Below are 21,257 nucleotides of genomic sequence, written 5' to 3' on the forward strand. Positions count from 1 at the left end.
ATAATCTATCAAAATTTTATTTCTATAGAAACTTTTGTCAAAATTTTATTTCCATTTTCTATAGAAAAAAAAAATTATGTCAAAATTTTGTTAAAATTTTATTTCTATAGAAAATTTTGTTAAAATTTAATTTCTATAGAAAATTTTGTCAAAATTTCATTTCTATAGAAATTTTTGTCAAAATTTTATTTCTATCGAAAACTTTGTTAAAATGTTATTTCTATAGAAAATTTTGTCAAAATTTTATTTCTATCGAAAACCTTGTCAAACTGAATTATATACAGTATGTCAAGAAAGTCTTTTGACATTGCCAAATATTTCAAATTCCAGAAATAATTGAAGTAAAAATCTAAATGTTAATTCGTTTTGAGAAAAATAAAATATGTATAATTTGCAAAATACATAATAAAATATTTTTTAAAATTAAATTATATTTAATTTTGGAACAAAACATAAGTTTTATCCTATTGTCAAAACACTTTCTTGACATACTGTACGTATTTGATTGGTATTTTTGGATTTAATATATACCACGTATGGACTTACTTACAATTTAGAAGACGGTGTTAGGAGGTTTTAATATACCTTGCCATCGGCAAGCGTTACCGCAACTCAAGTAATTCGATTGTGGATGGCAGTGTTTAGAAGAAGTTTCTACGCAATCCATGGTGGAGGGTATGTTAAGCTTCGTCCTGGCCGAACTTACGGCCGTATATACTTGTTTTTTTTTTTTCAAAAATGTATTGGGGATTTTTGTGAGGAACTTTAAACTTAAATTGAGAATTTTTGGGGGGTGAAAGAGTCCCAGTTTGGGGACGAGAGTTAGAAAAATACTGGCAACGCTGATGAAGAGACAAAAGACTTTTCATGCTAACCTTCCAAAGTAAATGTGATATACGAATTCGCAAAACTGTTAACTGTCAATAACTTCTGAACCATTTCATATTTTGCCAAGAAATTTCTTCCATTTAATTTCCTGATCCATAAGAACGGTATGTAAAAATTCTGTATTATAATTCATTGTGGTTCGAAAACTAGCGATTGAGGAAAATTGTGCAAATTCGTAAACCGGAACAGCGGGCATAAATTCTCGTTGGGCAGGGGCCCTGTTTTCAAATCGTAGAATATGAGATTCTTTCCCTAGAGTGGTTACCTGAAGTCTTTTTGTTAGGGTTTTATGTACTAAAGCTCTGCATCCCATAATTGAACGTTTAAAATTGAAAGAAACTCGGACGTATAATATTGAATATTCTGTCAATGACCAGAAAATTTTATTGCATTGATTGTTCTTCAATTCTTTTAAGGAGCGAAAAATAAAATTGACTAATGGCGATTACGATTGGAATAAAATGTGTAATCTTCCCGAAATTGATTGGAAAAACATTAAGGACACTATCATAGCTGAGGGAAAAAGTAGTGTAATACCAACCCAGCAAAAAAAGCGTCGCCAAAAAAGTAAAAAAAAAACGTAATGTTCTTTTTGGATCCGGAAGTGGTGCAAAATTGACGCAGAAGCGATGAATTTAACATAGGCTTGTCATAGGACGGAAGTCCTCCATTTCAACAGCCGTTGCACTGAATTTGCAGCACTTCTTTAGGTGTGATCCGAATTCAATGTTTTGGATGTAAATTAAAAAATTCTGTAATATTTTGTCAAATAAATAATTTTTATAATTTTTTATAATTTTTAATGGATTCTAACGCTTGGCGGAAACGTTTGACCTCAAATATTTTCAAAAATTCACAATTTTTTCAGATAGGGTTAAACATTTTTTTCGACAAAATGTAAATGATTTGTACCATTTTAGAAATTTTTATTCTGTTTTTAACCTATTTGAAACAAAAAAAGTTAAAATTATCCATTAAAAGTATGAAAAAACCATGTTATAAAAAATTGAATTTAAAGAACTTCCTGGGGAGTTAAAATAAAGAACATCATTGGGAGTGCATCTTCTGGAAGTGATTTTAAAGTTGTGCCTTTGGAAGAACTTCCAAATTTTTTTGCTGGGAAGGCAACATATTTTTTTCGAAACTATTAACAAGCCTTTTTATTAGAAGTAAAAAATCCTATTAGCCCATATATTTCAATATAATCCAATTAAAAACTCGCCATTGAGTTTCATGGAGATTAGTTCATAAACAACCTTAGATGAACGGACAATCACACATAGATTATTGTAGCATTTTCGAAAATATTTATCCATTTTTTTGTAACAGTTAGAGGCCTATCTATGTGTTTGCTACTTCATAATATTGGGGTTTAATAGAAAATTTCGTAAAAACACAATTTTTTTTAATTTTCCCAAAAGAGTTATCATTATTTTTAATTGAAGCAGTAGACACTACAAACTATAAAACAGAAATATATTGTAATCCCTTCTAGACCCCAGAGGCACGCATAGACTTTAGATGATATAATTGGGTAATGTTCAATTGTCAAAGCCATGAAAGTACATATGAAACTGGCAAATTTCATTTTTATTATTTTGATTAATAAATCCGAAGAAGCTTAAATCATTTGGAGGTCATTTTATTTAAATAAATGGCCATAATCTTTAGTTGACCAGAAATCCTATGTTTAGATATATGGAGAGTTTTTGGTTTTGGCTTTGGCACCCACTAAACAAAAACCCTTATAACCGTTTTACGAAAACAGAGGTTTTTCTCTATCATTTTATTGGTTTTGTTTCTTATATGGGGTTTTATTTGGTTTTACAAGCAATAAAATCTTTTATGATTGTTTCTTTTTGTTTTCTTCTTTTGTAAAAATACAACTTCCGAAAATCTTAAATTATTGTTCATAATTCCGTTGTTTATGAGACTCCACAAAAAATAAGCTTATTACAAAATTTTACACAGTGGACCCTTTGGGTCATCAGAAAAAAGTTAATTCAAATGGAAGAATAAAACAAGTTTACAATGGTCCAATAACTAAGCCATATATACATATGTATGTATTTGACGTTCTGTATTAAATTACGTTTGTTGATCTGTGCTAATGGCTGTCCCGGCCAACTGTTTTTTGGTTTGTTTGTCCATTTACACCTTAATCGTCGGTCCGTCCGTCTGTATTGTGTCAAAATTGTAGTTCTATAACAAGTATATATGGCCGTAACTTCGGCCAGGCCGAAGCTTATGTACCCTCCACCATGGATTGCGTAGAAACTTCTACTGAAGACTGTCATCCACAATCGAATTACTTGGGTTGCGGTAACTTTTGCCGATGACAAGGTATCTTAAAACTTCCTAATACCGTAGTCCATACGTGGTATATATTAAACATAAAATGGCCGTTTAAATACGTATGTAATTAAGTTTGACAAAATTTTCTATAGAAATAAAATTTTGACAAAATAAAATTTTGACAACATTTTCCATGGAAGTAAAATTTGGACAAATTTTTCTATAGAAATACGATTTTAACAAAATTTCCTATAGAAATAACATTTTGACATAATTTTCTATAGAAATAAAATTTTGACAAAATAAATTTTTAACAACATTTTCTATGGAAGTAAAATTTTGACAACATTTTCTACAGAAATAAAATTTTGCCAAAATTTTCTATAGAAATAAAATTTGACAAAATTTTCAATAGGAATAAAATTTCGACAAAATTTTCTATAGAAATAAAATTTTGACAAAATTTTCTATAGAAATAAAATTTTGCTAGATTATTTTTGCTCGAGTGGCAAGCATGATTATGAACCGATATGGACCAATTTTTGTGTGATTGGGGATCGGCTATATATAACTATAGACCGATATGGACCAATTTTGGCATGGATATTAGCGGCCATATATTAACACCACGTTGCAAATCTTAACCGGATCGGATGAATTTTGCTCGTTCAAGTGGCTCCGGAGTTCAAATATGGGGATCGGTTTATATAGGGGCTATATATAATTATGGACTAATATGGACAAATTTTTGAATGGTTCTTAGAGACTATATACTAATACCATGTACCGAATTTCAGCCGGATCGGATGAAATTTGCTGCTCTTAGAGGATCCGCAACCAAATCAGGGAATCGGTTTATATGGGGGCTATATATAATTATGGACCGATATGGACCAATTTTTGCATGGTTGTTAGAGATCGGATGAATTTTGCTCCTCTAAGAGGCTCCGGAGTTCAAATCTGGGGATCGGTTTATATGGGGGCTATATATAATTATGGACCGATGTGGACCAATTTTTGCATGGTTGTTAGAGACCATATACTAACACCATGTACCAATTTCAGCCGGATCGGATGAAATTTGCTTCTCTTAGAGGCCTCGCAAGCCAAATTTGGGGGTCCGTTTATATGGGGGCTATACGTAAAAGTGGACCGATATGGCCCAGTTGCAATACCATCCGACCTACATCAATAACAACTACTTGTGCCAAGTTTCAAGTCGATAGCTTGTTTCGTTCGGAAGTTAGTGTGATTTCAACAGACGGACGGACGGATGGACATGCTCAGATCGACTCAGAATTTCACCGCAACCCAGAATATATATACTTTATGGGGTCTTAGAGCAATATTTCGATGTGTTACAAACGGAATGACAAAGTTAATATACCCCCATTCTATTGTGGAGGGTATAAAAATACAATCATAATAAATAATGACTAATGATTGGCTCATATTGTCAAAATTGCATTTCTATAGAAAATTTTGTCAAAATTATAGTTCTATAGAAAATTGTATCAAAATTTTAGTTCTATAGAAAATGTCAAAATTTTACTTCTATAGCAAATTTTGTCACAATTTTATTTCTATAGCAAATTTTGTCAAAATTTTATTTCTATAGCATATTTTGTCAAAATTTTATTTCTATAGAAAATTTTGTCAGAAATTTATTTCTATAGAAAATTTTGTCAAAATTTTATTTATATAGAAAATTTTGTCAGGTTTTTTTTTCTATAGAAAATTTTGTCAAAATGTTATTTCTATAATAAATTTTGTCAAAATGTTATTTCTATAATAAATTTTGTCAACATTTTATTTCTATAGCAAATTTTATCAAAATTTTATTTCTATAGAAAATTTTATCAAAATTTTAGTTCTATAGAAAATTTTGTCTAAATAATTTTTATACAGCAAATTTTGTCAAAATTTTATTTCTATAGCAAATTTTGTCAAAATTTAATTTCTATACAAAATATTGTCAAAATTTAATTTCTATAGGAAATTTTGTCAAATTGTCAAAAATTTATTTCTATAGAAAATTTTGTTAAAAATTTATTCTATAGAAAATTTTGTTAAGATTTAATTTCAATAGAAAATTGTGTCAGTTTTTTTTTGTCAAAATTTTATTTCTATAGAAATTTTTTTCAAAATTTTATTTCTATAGAATTTTTTTTCAAAATTTTATTTTTACAGAAAATTTTGCCAAAATTTTTGTTCTATAGAAAAGTTTGTCAAAATTTTATTTCTATAGAAAATTTTGTCAAAATTTTATTTCTATAGAAAACTTTATCAAAATGTTTGTTCTATTGAAATTTTTATTTTTTATTTCTATGGAAAATTTTGTCAAAATTTTATTTCTATAGGAAATTTTGTTAAAATGTTTAATTACTTCGCTCCATATTCATTGCCATCAATGTGATTAAGGATATAAAATATCGCAACATCTATTTCATCACCTAATATTAAAAACTGCACAACAATAGAATAACTAAACTCGATTGCCTATTTAGTTATTTACGGTTTATTTTTTTTTTTCTTATATTGACCGAATATAAATTCATAGATTTTGGATTTAGTATAAAACCTAATCTACTGAAACATGTTCAGTCCAATAAAACTAGTCGAAAATGTTTGTGTCATCATCATATTGTTCAAACATGCATATGCATAGAAAATTCATTTGAATTTATTTAAATTTCAAGAATAGAAAACAAAGGTGTGAATAAACAGTAATAATTGTGTCATGTTAGAAATTCATAGCTGTCAAAAAAAAAGAAACAAGATCGTACATATAAGTATGGTGGATTAACCGGCAAAAATTTAGCTTCAAGGGGGAGTTGTTTAATATCCAGCGATAAATGGAAGGTTTTCTACAAAAATAACTTTTTAAAATCTTCCAGAGATATCCTATTTTGTTCTTTTGGACAAGTCTTAGATTTAGTTTTGTTTATGTTTTTATTAGAAATTTTCATAAAAAAATAAATATTGGAATTTTTCGATAAACTAAATATAGTTATTAATCAGAAAAAAAATCAATAAATATTTTCGGATTATGAATTTTTTAAAGTTTGTTTGTTGGGCTTAATTATCCCCTTATTTTCATCCAACGTTTCAATGGGATTATTTCCAGCCTCATTGGGGATGCTTCCTTTTTATTGGAGATTCAATTTGTTACCAATTATATTGGCAAAAATAATATTTAAAAAATTAAATGCGATACTAATTCAGCATAAAATTAAACATGTATTTAATAATTGCAAAATAATTAAATTAAACTAATATCACAGTAAAATTTATGTTGTTATCACAGATATGGTAAGTGACTAAACTATGCTGACATTTTTGCAAAAATATTACATTTTAAGACTTGTCGGACAGGGTTTATACGATTTTGGCCCGTTTTCTATAGTTTTTTTGGAACAAGGTTTTCAAATAGAAAATTCCACAATTGTTGGCAAAAAATTTTTTAGCCAATTAATTATTAGAAATAATTATATATGTGCTATATTTAAGTTTTTCCAGATTTTATTCCCTTTTTTCAAATTTTCCCTAATTTTTCTAGTTCTTTGCTTATTAGTGAATTTTGTCCACAATTAAATGCGTTAAACCTTTCTCATAGAATCTCTCTAGGTCATTTAAGGCTTACACTTTTCCACTTTAGAATTAACATGCATATGCATGCACGCACACTGTACGAGTATATGGCATGAAACCTACCTTGTCTACCATGTGTGCGGGCTGCTGTTGACGTTGAAGAAGGAGGTTGTGTGTCATTTGCCCGATGTGGCAAATGTTGATATTCATAATCATAATAGGATGATTGTGAATCGGCGGCTTGGTGCTGTTGCAATTGAAAATTCTGATGATTTTGATGATGCAGGGTATTCTGCTGTGATGCCGTCGCTGTTGATGCAGAACTATGTGGATGACGTGGGGTCATTGAGCCACCACCTCCACCACCGCCGCCACCACCACCACCACCCACCGCTCTTGTGTCATCACGACAATCCAAGGTGGTTTCATATTCATAGGGATTCATGGTGGACGATTCTAGAGGACATTCGTCGTCGTCGGTATCGGTGTCACCGTCGTAGATGTTCTCAGCGTGACGGTATGCCGGATGATGATGATTTTGCTTGGAGAACTTAATTTTGATGGTTTTATAGGCGGATTAAAACCGCTACCCAAGGCCCAAAGGAAAGTAGTAGTAGGAGAATATGAAAAAGAGAAACTGAGAGCGAGAGGGTATCAGGCAAAATGGGCTAAGCTTAGTTTAGACTCGAGAAAGATAAGCCTATTCCCCTCTCTTGCTATACCACACACTAACACTTGTGATGATTAACGATGATCTTCGTTGTTGTAGTAGTAATGATGATTGCATGGGCACTTAGAGATAAAAGAGATCGTTTTTTGTTTAGAGAAAATTCACTCACACAATTTTTGAGAGAACACAAATAAGGGGGGATTTTGTTTGTTATTTCTTAGGAAATTCTCACTTTAGTTTAAGGATCATTTTTTGTTGTTGTGTTTTAACGGATAATTAAACATTTTTGTTTATTTATTTTCTCTAAATAATTTTACATGATTCTTTGTTGTTGTTTTCGTTGAAAAAAATTTTCTAATGCCTTTAAAATTGTTGGCAAATTTTCTTTTGTTTTTGTTAGAGAGGTATGGGAGGTAGTGTTTTTTCCTTTTTGATTTAAAGAGGTTTTTATCTTCTCTCTTCTATCTGCTATTGATTTTTTTGGAGGTTCAATACCAATCAGACAGACAGCCTTTTTTCAATGAAATTTTTCAAATGTTTTTTTTTTTTTGTTTTGGGATTTTTTCTTCTCCCCGGCCTTTAGTATTGTTGGCACTTGTCGTTGTGTTTTTATTGTTGTTGTTCTTGTTTATTCATATAAGTGCGGGTGCGTGTGTGTGTGTGATGTTCGTCGTTTTATAGAGATTCCTTTGGTCCTTCGTTCAACGCCCTCTGGCTGTGGCAATAAATGCTCAAATATATTTTTAAATAAAATGCCTTGGGCCAAAGCGAGGAGCAATATCCTTTTTGCTGTTTCCTCCTATCGTTTGTATGTCGTCGTCGTTGTTGTTATTATTATTGGGGCAGGAATATGCCAAAACTCCTATTCGTTGGAAAAGAAAATTGTTGTTGTAATTTGGGCCCTTTGTAATTTTAATCTGTTGTTTTTGTTTATGGTAGGTACCCCAGACTTTTTGTTTTTTTTGGGGGTGAGGGGTTCTCCACTATGGCAGGTCAAGTGCCATTTATATGCTTTTAAAATTCCTTTAATTACTTTTTTTTTCTTTACAGATTCATTTTGCTTTAAGGAAAAAGGGCGTTTTAAACATTTAAGGAAAATCAATTTTCTTTTATAGATAGCACTTTATGGGAAATAATACAACACTTATGGGAAATCACAACACTTTACTTTTGCAGGAATATTTTTCTCTTTAATGTAGATTTTCTTGAATAACAAAATTTTTTCCACGGTTTCCTTAAATTCCCTATTAGAAATTTGTTTTGTTGTTGTTTTTCTTGAATGGGTTACACGCGCGTAATGTTTTCTTTTATTTATTTTCTTACTAAAACACCCGGAATATTTTCTTTTTTTTGGGGGGAATTTCTTTTAATTTTTCATTTATTACATTTCTATGCACCGTGTGGTTATCCGTTTCGGCTTTGCAATGGTGGGAAATGTATTGGTGTTGTTTGATGCGTGTGTGTATGTATGTACGTGTGTTTGATGAAATACAACATAAAGGAAAAACTGAAAATTTTTATGAGATTTGGTTTTTTCTTTTCTTTCTTTTCAATGAGATTTCGAATGAAACGGCCGCCGGTCTCTAGGTTATTCAAACGATTTACAAACAGCGAGCGACGTTTTAAGACTAAATGCTTGAAAGAATTTTTGTGTATCTTGACGTTGATGCGTACGCAAAAGAGCATATAACAAGAGATGAGATACGCTCAGTTGTTCTCGCACTCTCTGTTGCTGTTAAATTTGGGCTCACTGCATTAGTAAAAGGCCTGCGCAATACAGCAAACGAAGGGATTGTACGAACTGCAGGCTGCTGTAGCCGCAGCAGCAGAACAGTCAGAAAAACCAGAAACAAAACACCACAAACTCCCGCACAACTAAGGCAACCGACCGCAAACGCATGCAATGGGTAAAAACAGTGTTGCCAACTCCCCAAGGCCAAAAAGCACCAAAAAAATATTATAAATTTTAACATACCACCTTCCACCACAAAATCGAAAATTAAATGTCTACTAACAAAAAAAAAAAAAAAAAAAAAAAACTTCCGAAGATGTACCTATTATAGAACTTTTGTGAATTGAATTTTAAGAAGTTAAGGTGGGTATTAAGATCGAGTTTAGCTGCTAAAATAGTCATTTTTTGACAATTACAATTTTAAGGAATACAAACTTTGTGAAAATTTGCCTTTGGCTATTCCCCATCAAGTTATAATAAAATTTGCAGCAAATATGCATAATTTTATGCCTTTTTTACTGATATAGTTTTCACTTTAGCGGCAAAACTCGAACTTAGTACTCACCTTTATGAACCGCTATTCAAGTATACACTTCGATCAGTTTTAATGCTTTCGTCCAATTCATTTTGATCAGTGATGTTTTTCAACTTTCAAAATATTAATATGTGGAAGGAGTCTATATTAATATATGGAAGGAGTCTTCCTACAGAATACCCTAAATAACAATATTAATTAAAAAATAATCAATACCAACTTCATAACAATCAAATTCTATATTTGGCAATTAATTTGAGTTTCTTCGGCTCTTGAAAGTCTAATCAAAATTTTTGTATCAATTAAACTTAATACTGTTCAAAATAAAAAAAGCACCAAAAGCACTAAATGAAAATGCCAGAAAGCACCAAGTTGGTGCTTTTTTTGGAATGGCACCAAAAAGGCAATTTGGTGCTTTTTAGAAATCAAAAAGCACTAAATTTGGTGCTAAAAGCACCAAATTGGCAACACTGGGTAAAAACATCAAAACACAAAATGAAAACCATGAGAATAAGGCATTTGGAGAGAGAGAGAGAGTGAGAGAAAGAGAGTTGAAGGTAAAATCTGCTACTATGAGATACTTTAATAAGGTGAGATACCAATGATCTCTATGCATTCATTCGTAGATTAAATAGCCCACCAAACTATGTATGTTTATAAACATAAACAGAGAGCGAAAGACCCAACAGCAACATATGCCAATAGAGACCAATGTTTTCTGTAGAAATGTTAACAGATATTTGAATAAAAGAGAGAGAGAGAGAGAGAGAGTCAATGAGTATTGAATACCAACTGTATATTCATTTGTTTACTTTTTATCTCTCTCAACCAAAAAGAAAACATTCGTTAAATGTATCTCAAAACACATAACCTTAACAATCCGTCTGCATGCAACAGCCAACCAAATTCGTTGAAATAATTAAGGGGTTACGGAAGCAGCCATGAATTCTTTTATGCAGCAAAAGTTTCGTTAAGGGATGTTAGAACCGACGCTTGCTGGATTGTTTAAAAAGATACTTAGTTGTTATTTGCCAGAAGGAGAATATAAAGATAATGTGCAGATTTATTTTTCTTATGCAAATAAAAAGATAAAATGTTAAACCCACCATATACTTAGGCCATAAAATATTGAAGTTTTGGTATTTGAACACAAACAGGCATATTACTCGAATGTCAATGCCTAGATAAATCAATTATAGAAAGTTTTTCATAGGGCCCACTTTATGCATAGTTAGCTCAAAACTTGTTTTAAATTTCTTTGTCTCATGTCGACATATACCCCGTATAAACCAGTATTCGGATTGTTTTTCTCTTTACCCGGTCCATCGTATGAATTACGTCTTCCCTCATATGCCGAACTATATATCTCGTGTATTAGGGGATCACGATATATTTAGGTAAGGTCATTATCATTAAACCAGAGCCTCTAGATCAGGTAGTATACCACACAAAGAATACTGTAGCTGATCATAGCGAACAGTTACAAGGTTGATTTTATTCTCCGCCTTTGACAACCGGAGAAAAAGAGTCCTGCTTTGGTAGACCACAGTAGTTTCGGCCCAACTGAGATCAGGTAAGTGCAACCGCCTCAACTCCGATATGTCATAAATTAAAAGCCGGTGTTTCACAAACGTGAAACTCCTTCCAGACGTACCGCCAGATCAGTCCGATTGACTTAGTTATGAGTATAATAGGCCAATTTCTCTAACAATTTTTACATTGATGGTGGCTTTTGAGTTCATAAAAAGGATTTAAGTACAACTTCAATCTCTAAACATAACAAAAAAAAAAGAAAAAGCTCAGCTGTTAATCAAACCAAAATCGACAATTGATTTTCTACGGAAAATTTTCTGTTATCTTAACAGAAAATGTTAAGTGAACTGAAAATTTCCTTCAAGCAGAATTCTCTGAAGTTTTCTCCATTCCTGCCTACAAATAAATGCAGGCTGTAGTGAAGTAAAACTACACAACAAACACTCTAGAGTAGCTATGCTAAAATAATGCAAAAAGAGGGATTTTCGCCAAGAATTTAAACCTGCAAAAAACTCTCACTTCCAGACTCCAATGCTCAAACCAAAAGGGCGCATGATTTCCACTGTGTGCAGTAGATTGCAATGTGATTAAAGCCAGAGAAAAGTCCAATATTAGGATGAGAAAAATTCAATGAAACCATAATGAAAACTCCCCACAACAATCCCCATTGAAAGAAACAAAGAAGGAGAGAGAGAACATATCATAAAGGGTACCTACTACTACCTCTCCTCATTCTAGGTTATTTTTATAAACTTTGTGCAAATTCTCTCTCCCTTTTATTTCTCATCATATCTATTGACAGCGCGCTTCAACATTACGCATTGTATGTTAAATAAACGCAGTAGCAGCATCAGCAATCACAACAACAACAACAAATGACGCATACAATCAAATGACCCCCACTAACAGTGCCACAGTCATATGCCGAAGGCATTTTTAACACTCGTTGTTCAGCTTATCCAACATTCCATTCATTGGCTGTTATGCTGCTGCTGCTAGCATCTACTACCTAGCTAGCTATGTGTACAATGAACATTTATGCCTGCTAGCATAGTTGTGTCTGCCTAACTTGGCAGCTACTGCAAATAACTGAAGCGTTAACAAAGCTCACAAAGAGACATTTGAAGGTTAAAAAGTGCGTTAACTTTCTTCTACTACTCACTATACTTGATGTTGCCACTGGGTGGTAAGGATGGTGAGATGATCTGTGGTTGAGGTGGTGGTGATGGTGGTTAGTTTGAATTGGATTTTCGCAATGTCTGGGAAAATTTATCTCATTCGTTGAGATTTATCCACTAACACACACACTTTGAGAGGGGTAATATGTCGAGATAATTATTCATCTCTACCCCTCCATTAGTGGTAGATAATTATATTCAGTGAGCATGTGGTTTGATGGTTAATGTTAACTATATTTTTGTATGTACAGAATAGCTAATGTTAATGTTAAAAGTTTCTCTTATTTATCGTTTAACATTAAATATATTCTTGGTGCATGACTGACTAGGGGCCTATTTGAAAATTGTAGTCTTTTAGTAAAGCTGTTAAAAAATGTTAGGGTCAGAAGAAAATGCTGTGAATTTAATTTAATGATTTAAATATATCGGCCAATATGGAAAGGGCAGCTTCAAAAAGGTGTTGATTTTTCATTTGATTCAAAAATTAATTGGTGGGCATGAACCTCATCTTTCCCACCTAAAGTGAAAATATTGATCTAATATCATTTTTTTAAGTATGGACTTTGAATAAAGGCAAAATTTTCCTTAATTTAAAGAAATACATTTTGGGTTTCAAGAACAACAGACCCGGTCAATGGGGTCCCCCCCATATAAACCCACTATCAGATTTGACCTTCGGACTCACTTGAAGGAGTAAATTTTCTTTCGGTTCCGGTTGAAATTTTATACGCAATGCAACAAGCTTGCAAAAATTGGTCGATATCTGTCCATAACAACATATAGCCTTCATATAAGCCGATCCCCAGATTTCACTTCCCGACACGGTTGTCACAGTTGGTAGAATTCTACAAAAAAATGGTAGATATTTTACTGTTTGGTGGATTGGGAGAATTCCTGATGTTTTAATAGATTTTGCAAAATATAACTATCCAAATAAAAGGTACATAAATTTTCGATAGAAATACATTTCTAACCAACTTTTCCATAAAATCAAAATGTTGACAATATTTTCTATAGAAGTAAAATGTTGACCAAATTATTTATAGATATAAAATTCTCTACAACAATAAAATTTTGACAAAATTTTCCTATAGATTTAAAATTTGGAGAAAATTTTCTATAGAAATAAAAATTTTGTCCAAATTTTATTTCTACAAAAAAGCTTCCCAACATTATATTTCTATAGAAAATTTTGTCAAAATGTTATTTCTATAGAAAATTTTGTCAAAACTTTATTTCTATAGAAAATGTTGTCAAAATGTTTATTTCTATAGACATGTGCCACTACTGATACAATCGATAGGTGTGTAATGAAGGTTAACAATAATCTCAACAAGATCCTGGATTGGGCGAATGACTCTAAACCCCAATAAATCGAAGGCAATTTTGATTCATAAGAAGTCCACAAGTGTGGGCAATGTTAACATATTTTTGGGTAACTGCCCAATAGAACTTATCAAGAAATTGAAGAATCATGGAGTAACTTTCAATGAGAATTTAACTTAGTCTGATCATATCAATGCTAACTGCGGTAAAATATACGGAATGTTGCGTTATCTTTGGTATACTCAATCGTTTACACCTTTTCGTATAAGACTGCTTTTGGCCAAATCATATGTTCTGCCGCCTTTGTTGTATTGTTGTGAAATTTTCTCTGGATGTAACACCACTGACTTAAAAAAGTCTAACAACCACGTTCAACAACATTGCCCGCTATGTCTTCGGATTGAAACTTTACGATAGTGTGACACTTTTTGCGAACAAAATTGTTGGTATCCCGTTTGACAAATACGTTCAACTCAGAACTCTGTTATTCCTCCAAAAAATTATACACACAAAGGAACCATCATACCTCTACGAACGATTAACATTCGCTAGATCCAACCGTGGTAACAATTTGATACAGACTCAGTCAGTTATCTGAGCGGCAGTTTTATATATATGCGACACGTCTCTGGAATATATATATATATAATATATATATATATATATATATATATATATATATATATATATATATATATATATATATATATATATATATATATATATATATATATATATATATAATATATATATATATATATTATATATATATATATATATATATATATATATATATATATATATATATATATATATATATATATATATATATATATATATATATATATATATATATATATATATATATATATATGTATATATATTCATTTATTTATTTATTTATTTAAATTTTATTTTTAAGAAAGTTTTTCAAAAATTTTATTTCTATAGAAAATTTTTTTAAAATTTTATTGATATTGGAAATTTTGTCAAAATTTTATTGATAAAGAAAATTTTATCAAAATTTAATCACTACAGAAAAGTTTCCCAAAATTTTATTTTTATAGAAAATTTTGTCAAAATTTTATTGATATAGAAAATTTTGTCAAAATTTTATTGATATAGAAAATTTTGTCAAAATTTTATTTCTACAGAAATGTTTCCTAAAATTTTATTTCTACAGAAAAGTTTCCCAAAATTTTATTTCTATAGAAAATTTTGTCCACATTTTATTGCTATAGAAATTTGGTCAAAATTTTACTGATATAAAAAATTTTGTCAAAATGTTATTTCGTTAGGAAATTTTGCCAAAATTTTATTGCTATAGAAAATTTTGTCAAAATTTTATTTCTATAGATAAATTTATCAAAATTTCAAATCTATAGAAAATGCTGTCAAAATTTTATTGTTACGTAGAACATTTTGTCAAAAATTTTTGTTAAAATTTTATTTCTACAGAAAAGTTTTCTAAAATTTTATTTCTATAGAAAATTTTGTCCACATTTATTTTTATTGCTTTAGAAAATTTTGTCAAAATGTTATGGATATTGAAAATTTTGTCAAAATTTTATTGATATTGAAAATTTTGTCAAAATTTTATTTCTATAGAAAATTTGTCAAAATTCTGTTTCTACAGAAAACTTTGTCAAAATTTTATTGCTATAGAAAATTTTGTCAAAATTTTATTGCTCCAGAAAACTTTGTCAAAATATTTTTTTAACAGAAGTTTTTCCTAAAATTTTATTTCTAAATAAAATTTTTGTCAAAATTTTATTTCTACAGAAAAGTTTACCAAAATTTTATTTCTATAGAAAGATTTGTCCATATTTTATTGCTATAGAAAATTTGGTCAAAATTTTACTGATATAGAAATTTTTGTCAATATGTTATTTCGTTAGGAAATTTTGCTAAAATTTTATTGCTATAGAAAATTTTGTCAAAATTTTATTTCTATAGAAAAATTTATCAAAATTTCAATTCTATAGAAAATGTTGTCAAAAATTTATTATTGCATAGAACATTTTGTCAAAATTTTATTGCTATAGAAAATTTTGTCAAAATTTTATTTCCTCAGAAATGTTTCCTAAAATTTTATTTCTATAGAAAATTTTTGTTAAAATTTTATTTCTATAGAAAATTTTGTCCATATTTTATTGCTATAGATATATATTTTGTCAAAATTTTATTGATATAGAAAATTTTGTCAAAATTGTATTTCTATAGAAAAATTTGTCAAAATTGTGTTTCTGCAGAAAACTTTGTCAAAATTTTATTGCTATAGAAAATTTTGTCAAAATTTAATCACCACAGAAAAGTTTCCCAAATTTTTTTTATAAAAATTTTGTCAAAAAAATATGGGAAACATTTAAATCTGATATATATATATATATATATATATATATATATATATATATATATATATATATATATATATATATATATATATATATATATATATATATATATATATATATATATATATATATATATATATATATATATATATATATATATATATCGAGCGATAAATCATAAATAAACTTTTGCGAAGTTTTCTTAAAATTGCTTCAGATTTAAATGTTTCCCATATTTTTTTGACATATATATATATATATATATATATATATATATATATATATATATATATATATATATATATATATATATATATATATATATATATATGTATTAGAAGTTTAGGAAAATTAGAGTCATTTTTTACAACTTTTCGACTAAGCAGTGGCGATTTTACAAGGAAAATGTTGGTATTTTGACCATTTTTGTCGAAATCAGAAAAACATATATATGGGAGCTATATCTAAATCTGAACCGATTTCAACCAAATTTGGCACGCATAGCAACAATGCTAATTCTACTCCCTGTGCAAAATTTCAACTAAATCGGAGTTAAAAATTGGCCTCTGTGCTCATATGAGTGTAAATCGGGCGAAATCTATATATGGGAGCTATATCTAAATCTGAACCGATTGCTACCAAATTTGGCACGCATAGCAACAATGCTAAGTCTACTCCCTGTGCAAAATTTCAACTAAATCGGAGTTAAAAATTGGCCTCTGTGCTCATATGAGTGTAAATCGGGCGAAAGTTATATATGGGAGCTATATCTAAATCTGAACCGATTTCAACCAAATTTGGTACGCATAGCTACAATGCTAATTCTACTTCCTGTGCAAAATTTCAATTAAATCGGATTAAAAGATTGGCCACTGTGGTCATATGAGTGTAAATCGGGCGAATGATATATATGGGAGCTATATCTAAATCTGAACAAATTTCAATAAATTGTGGCACACTTGACTACACAACCAATTGTACTCCTAGTGCAAAAGTTCAACCAAATTGGGGTAAAACTCTGGTTTCTGGGATCGTATTTTCATATCGGGCGAAAGATATATATGGGAGCTATATCTAAATCTGACCGATTTCTTCCAAAATCAATAGGGTTCTATTCTGAGCCAAAACACATAGTTGTGCCAAATTTGAAGTCGATTGGACTAAAACTGCGACCTAGACTTTGATTACAAAAATGTGTTCACGGACAGACGGACATGGCTATATCGACTCAGGAGCCCACCCTGAGCATTTTTGCCAAAGACACCTTGTGTCTATATGTCTCCTTCTGGGGTGTTGCAAACATATGCACTAACTTATAATACCCTGTTCCACAGTGTGGCGCAGGGTATACAAATTCACAAAATTTTCAACAGGAATAAAATTTTGATGGTCTTTAAGTTTGATAGAGTTTTGGTAACATTTTCTTCAAATTTTGAAGGTCCAAATGTTAGGCCTCAAGTATTCTCTTTTTATTGTGAGTCAAGTTTTACCCAAACTAATCACTAAAGTAAAGTGTACGTTACACTCTTGGAATTTATTGTGTTCCATTAGTGTGCCGATTTGTAGAGCGTCATCTCAGATATGTGATTCCATTTACCTATATGGAAACTAATTGGTTAATTGAATAGCAAGACACCATTCACAATATCCGTTTTTATTATCTACAAATTTTCCATATTAATAATTCACGAAAGAAATGACCATTTTGGTATGACCCTAATTAAGTGGTTGTAAGTTTTAATTGAATGTGAAATATGACAAATGCCGTATGGCATACCAGGAAAGTAGCAAGGATGAATTATGACAACAAAAAAAAAAACACAAAAAACCCTACGCATATTCCAATTTCAATGTGCCCACATATTTATCCCTTAGTGGTATATCCCTGGTTTAACTTAGATGACTTTTTTCTTGCCTAGGTAGTTAAAAACAATTTCCACCTTTCTTGTTTGCTCCAATTATAATTGGCTATATCTGCGATTCCAGCAAACAAACAACATAATTGAGTTATAATTGGTTTGGTAAGTCCGATGATGGTGGTGGCAGTGGCGGTGGCGATGGCGATGGCGATGGCGATGGCGATGTACGTTCTCGTGGTGACTCTGATAGTGGTATTGTTAGTTCACTTGTTATCATTTAATTTAGATACAACTCCTAAGTGGATATCTTTAGGGACATAGTAATGCTTTACGGATGATAGTAACAAGAGAAATTTACAGAGTAACTGACACAAAATGTTACCAATTCAAACTACATTTTTGGGAAATATTTCTTTCACTTATATGAAAAACAAAAATTGTGTAAATATGAAGTAAAATAAAAAATTCGTAACATTTCGTGTCAGCTATCATGTTCATAGTGTACATTGTTCTAATACCTGTATTCTGTATATTTCTTACAACATTACAATTCGGTAATGTTGGTTAATTGATACCTGACTGTTATGTGAACTAATAGGAACAAAGGAGACGATTTACAGGCAACAACAATTCCCCGTTTGGGATTACCCTTCGATGGGTGATAGAGCATTAAATATTTCGAGTGTGTGGGAGTTAACAAACTCACCAGGTGGATCCTTATCATGAAGGGTGTATTAATAAAATGTAATTGTCATTGTTGACCAATATCGCTACATATTAGAGAGAAGGGGGAATGGAGGGATACGTTTAGCTTAGCAAAACTAAAGGTATGGATGGAATTTTATTGGCGACAAATGATTTGATTTGAAAGCAAAACTAAAGGTATGAATGGAATTTTATTGGGGACAAATGATTTGATTTGAAAATTTTCTATAGAAATAAAATTTTGACAAAATTTTCTATAGAAATAAGATTTTGACAAAATTTTCTATACACCTTTGACAAAAATTTCTATAGAAAAAAAATTATGATAAAATTTTCTATAGAGATAAAAATTTTGACAAAATTTTCTATAGAAATAAAAATTATGATAAAATTTTCTATAGGAAATAAAAATATTGAAAAAAATTTTCTACAGATATAAAATTTTACACAATTTTCTATAGATAGAATATTTTGAAAAAATTTTCTATAGAAATAAAATTTTGACAAAATTTTCTATAGAAATAAAATTTTGACAAAATTTTCTATAGAAATAAAATTTTGACAAACTTTTCTATAGAAATAAAATTTTGACAAAATTTTCTATAGAAATAAAATTTTGACAAAATTTTCTATAGAAATAAAATTTTGACAAAATTTTCTATAGCAATAAAATTTTGACAACATTTTCTATAGAAATAAAATGTTGACAAAATTTTCTACAGAAATAAAATTTAACACAATTTCCCATAGATAGAATATTTCGACAAAATTTTCTATCGAAATACAATTGCGACAAAATTATTTATAGAAATTAATTTTTGTCAAAAGTTTCGGTAGAAATAAAAAATTTGGCAAAATTTTCTATAGGAATAAAATTTTGACAAAATTTTCTATAGAAATAAAATTTAGACAAAATTTTCTATAGATATAAAATTTTCGCAAAATTTTCTATAGAAATAAAATTTTCACAAAATATTCTATAGAAATAAAATTTGGACAAAATTTTCTATAGAAATAAAATGTTGACAACATTTTCTACAGAAATAAAATTTAACACAATTTCCCATAGATAGAATATTTCGACAAAATTTTCTATAGAAATACAATTGCGACAAAATTATCTATAGAAATTATTTTTGTCAAAAGTTTCGGTAGAAATAAAAAATTTGGCAAAATTTTCTATAGAAATAAAATTTTGACAAAATTTTCTATAGATATAAAATTTTCGCAAAATTTTCTGGAGATATAAAATTTTCGCATAATTTTCTAGAGATATAAAATTTTCGCAAAATTTTCTATAGAAATAAAATTTTCACAAAATTTTCTATAGAAATAAAATTTGGACAAAATTTTCTATAGAAATAAAATTTTGACAAAATTTTCTATATAAATAAAATTTTGACAAAATTTTCTATAGATATAAAATTTTCGCAACATTTTCTATAAAAATAAAGTTTTCACAAAATTTTCTATAGAAATAAAATTTTGGACAAAATTTTCTATAGAAATAAAACTTTGACACAATTTTCTATAGAAATAAAATTTTGACAAAATTTTCTATGGAAATAATATTTTAACAAAATTTTCTATGAAAATAAAATTTGGACAAAAATTTCTATAGAAATAAAATTTTAACAAAATTTTCTATAGAATTAAAATTTTGAGAAAATTTTCTATAAAACTAAAATTTTAACAATTTTTTTTTAATAGAATTAAAATTTTGACAAAATTTTCTGTAGAAGTAATATTTTGACAAAATATTATATAGAAATAGAATTTTGAGAAAATGTTCTATTGAAATAAAATTTTGAGACATTTTTCTATAGAAATAAAATTTTGAGAAAATGTTCTATAGAAATAAAATTGTGACGAAATTTTGCTATACAAATAAAGTTTTGATGAAATTATTTTCAGAAAAAATTTTGGTAAAACTTTCTATAGAAATAAAATTTTGACAATTTTCTATGAAAATAAAATGTTGACAAAATTTTCTATAGTAATAGAACATGTTGACAAAATAAAAATGTTGACAAAATTTTCTTTAGAAATACAATTTTTACAACATTTTCTATAGAAATAAAATTTTAACAAAATTTTCAAGAAAAATAAAATTTTCGCAAAATTTTCTATAGAAATAAAATTTTCACAAAATTTTCTATAGAAATAAAATTTGGACAAAATTTTCTATAGAAATAAAATTTTGACAAAATTTTCTATAGAAATAAAATTTTGACAAAATTTTCTATAGATATAAAATTTTCGCAAAATTTTCTATAAAAATAAAATTTTCTATAGAAATAAAATTTTGACAAAATTTTCTATAGAAATAAAATTTTGATAACATTTTCTATAGAAATAAAATTTTGACAAAATTTTCTATGGAAATAATATTTTGACAAAATTTTCTATGGAAATAAAATTTTGAACATTTTCTATAGAAATAAAATGTTGACAAAATTTTCTACGGAAATAAAATTTAACACATTTTCCCATAGATAGAATATTTCGACAAAATTTACTATCCAAATACAATTGCGACAAAATTATCTATAGAAATTAATTTTTGTCAAAAGTTTCGGTAGAAATAAAAA

At 29.0% G+C, this 21,257-nt stretch overlaps 1 protein-coding gene across 2 annotated transcripts in view; it reads right to left on the reverse strand.

Annotated features, from left to right (window-relative positions):
• Ten-m (teneurin transmembrane protein Ten-m) overlaps positions 1 to 9,057 on the reverse strand; it is a 394,884-nt gene extending 385,827 nt beyond the window's left edge. For both annotated transcript variants that reach the window (XM_075305335.1, XM_075305334.1), the window contains exon 1: positions 6,898 to 9,057. In XM_075305335.1, the coding sequence (XP_075161450.1) occupies positions 6,898 to 7,219 (322 nt within the window). In that variant the 5' untranslated portion in view covers positions 7,220 to 9,057. The remainder of the gene's footprint in view (positions 1 to 6,897) is intronic.
• Between the last annotated feature and the right edge of the window lie 12,200 nt (positions 9,058 to 21,257).

This window comes from Haematobia irritans, chromosome 4 (genome assembly GCF_050003625.1).
Source record: "Haematobia irritans isolate KBUSLIRL chromosome 4, ASM5000362v1, whole genome shotgun sequence".
Classification (NCBI taxonomy): Eukaryota; Metazoa; Arthropoda; class Insecta; order Diptera; family Muscidae; genus Haematobia; species Haematobia irritans.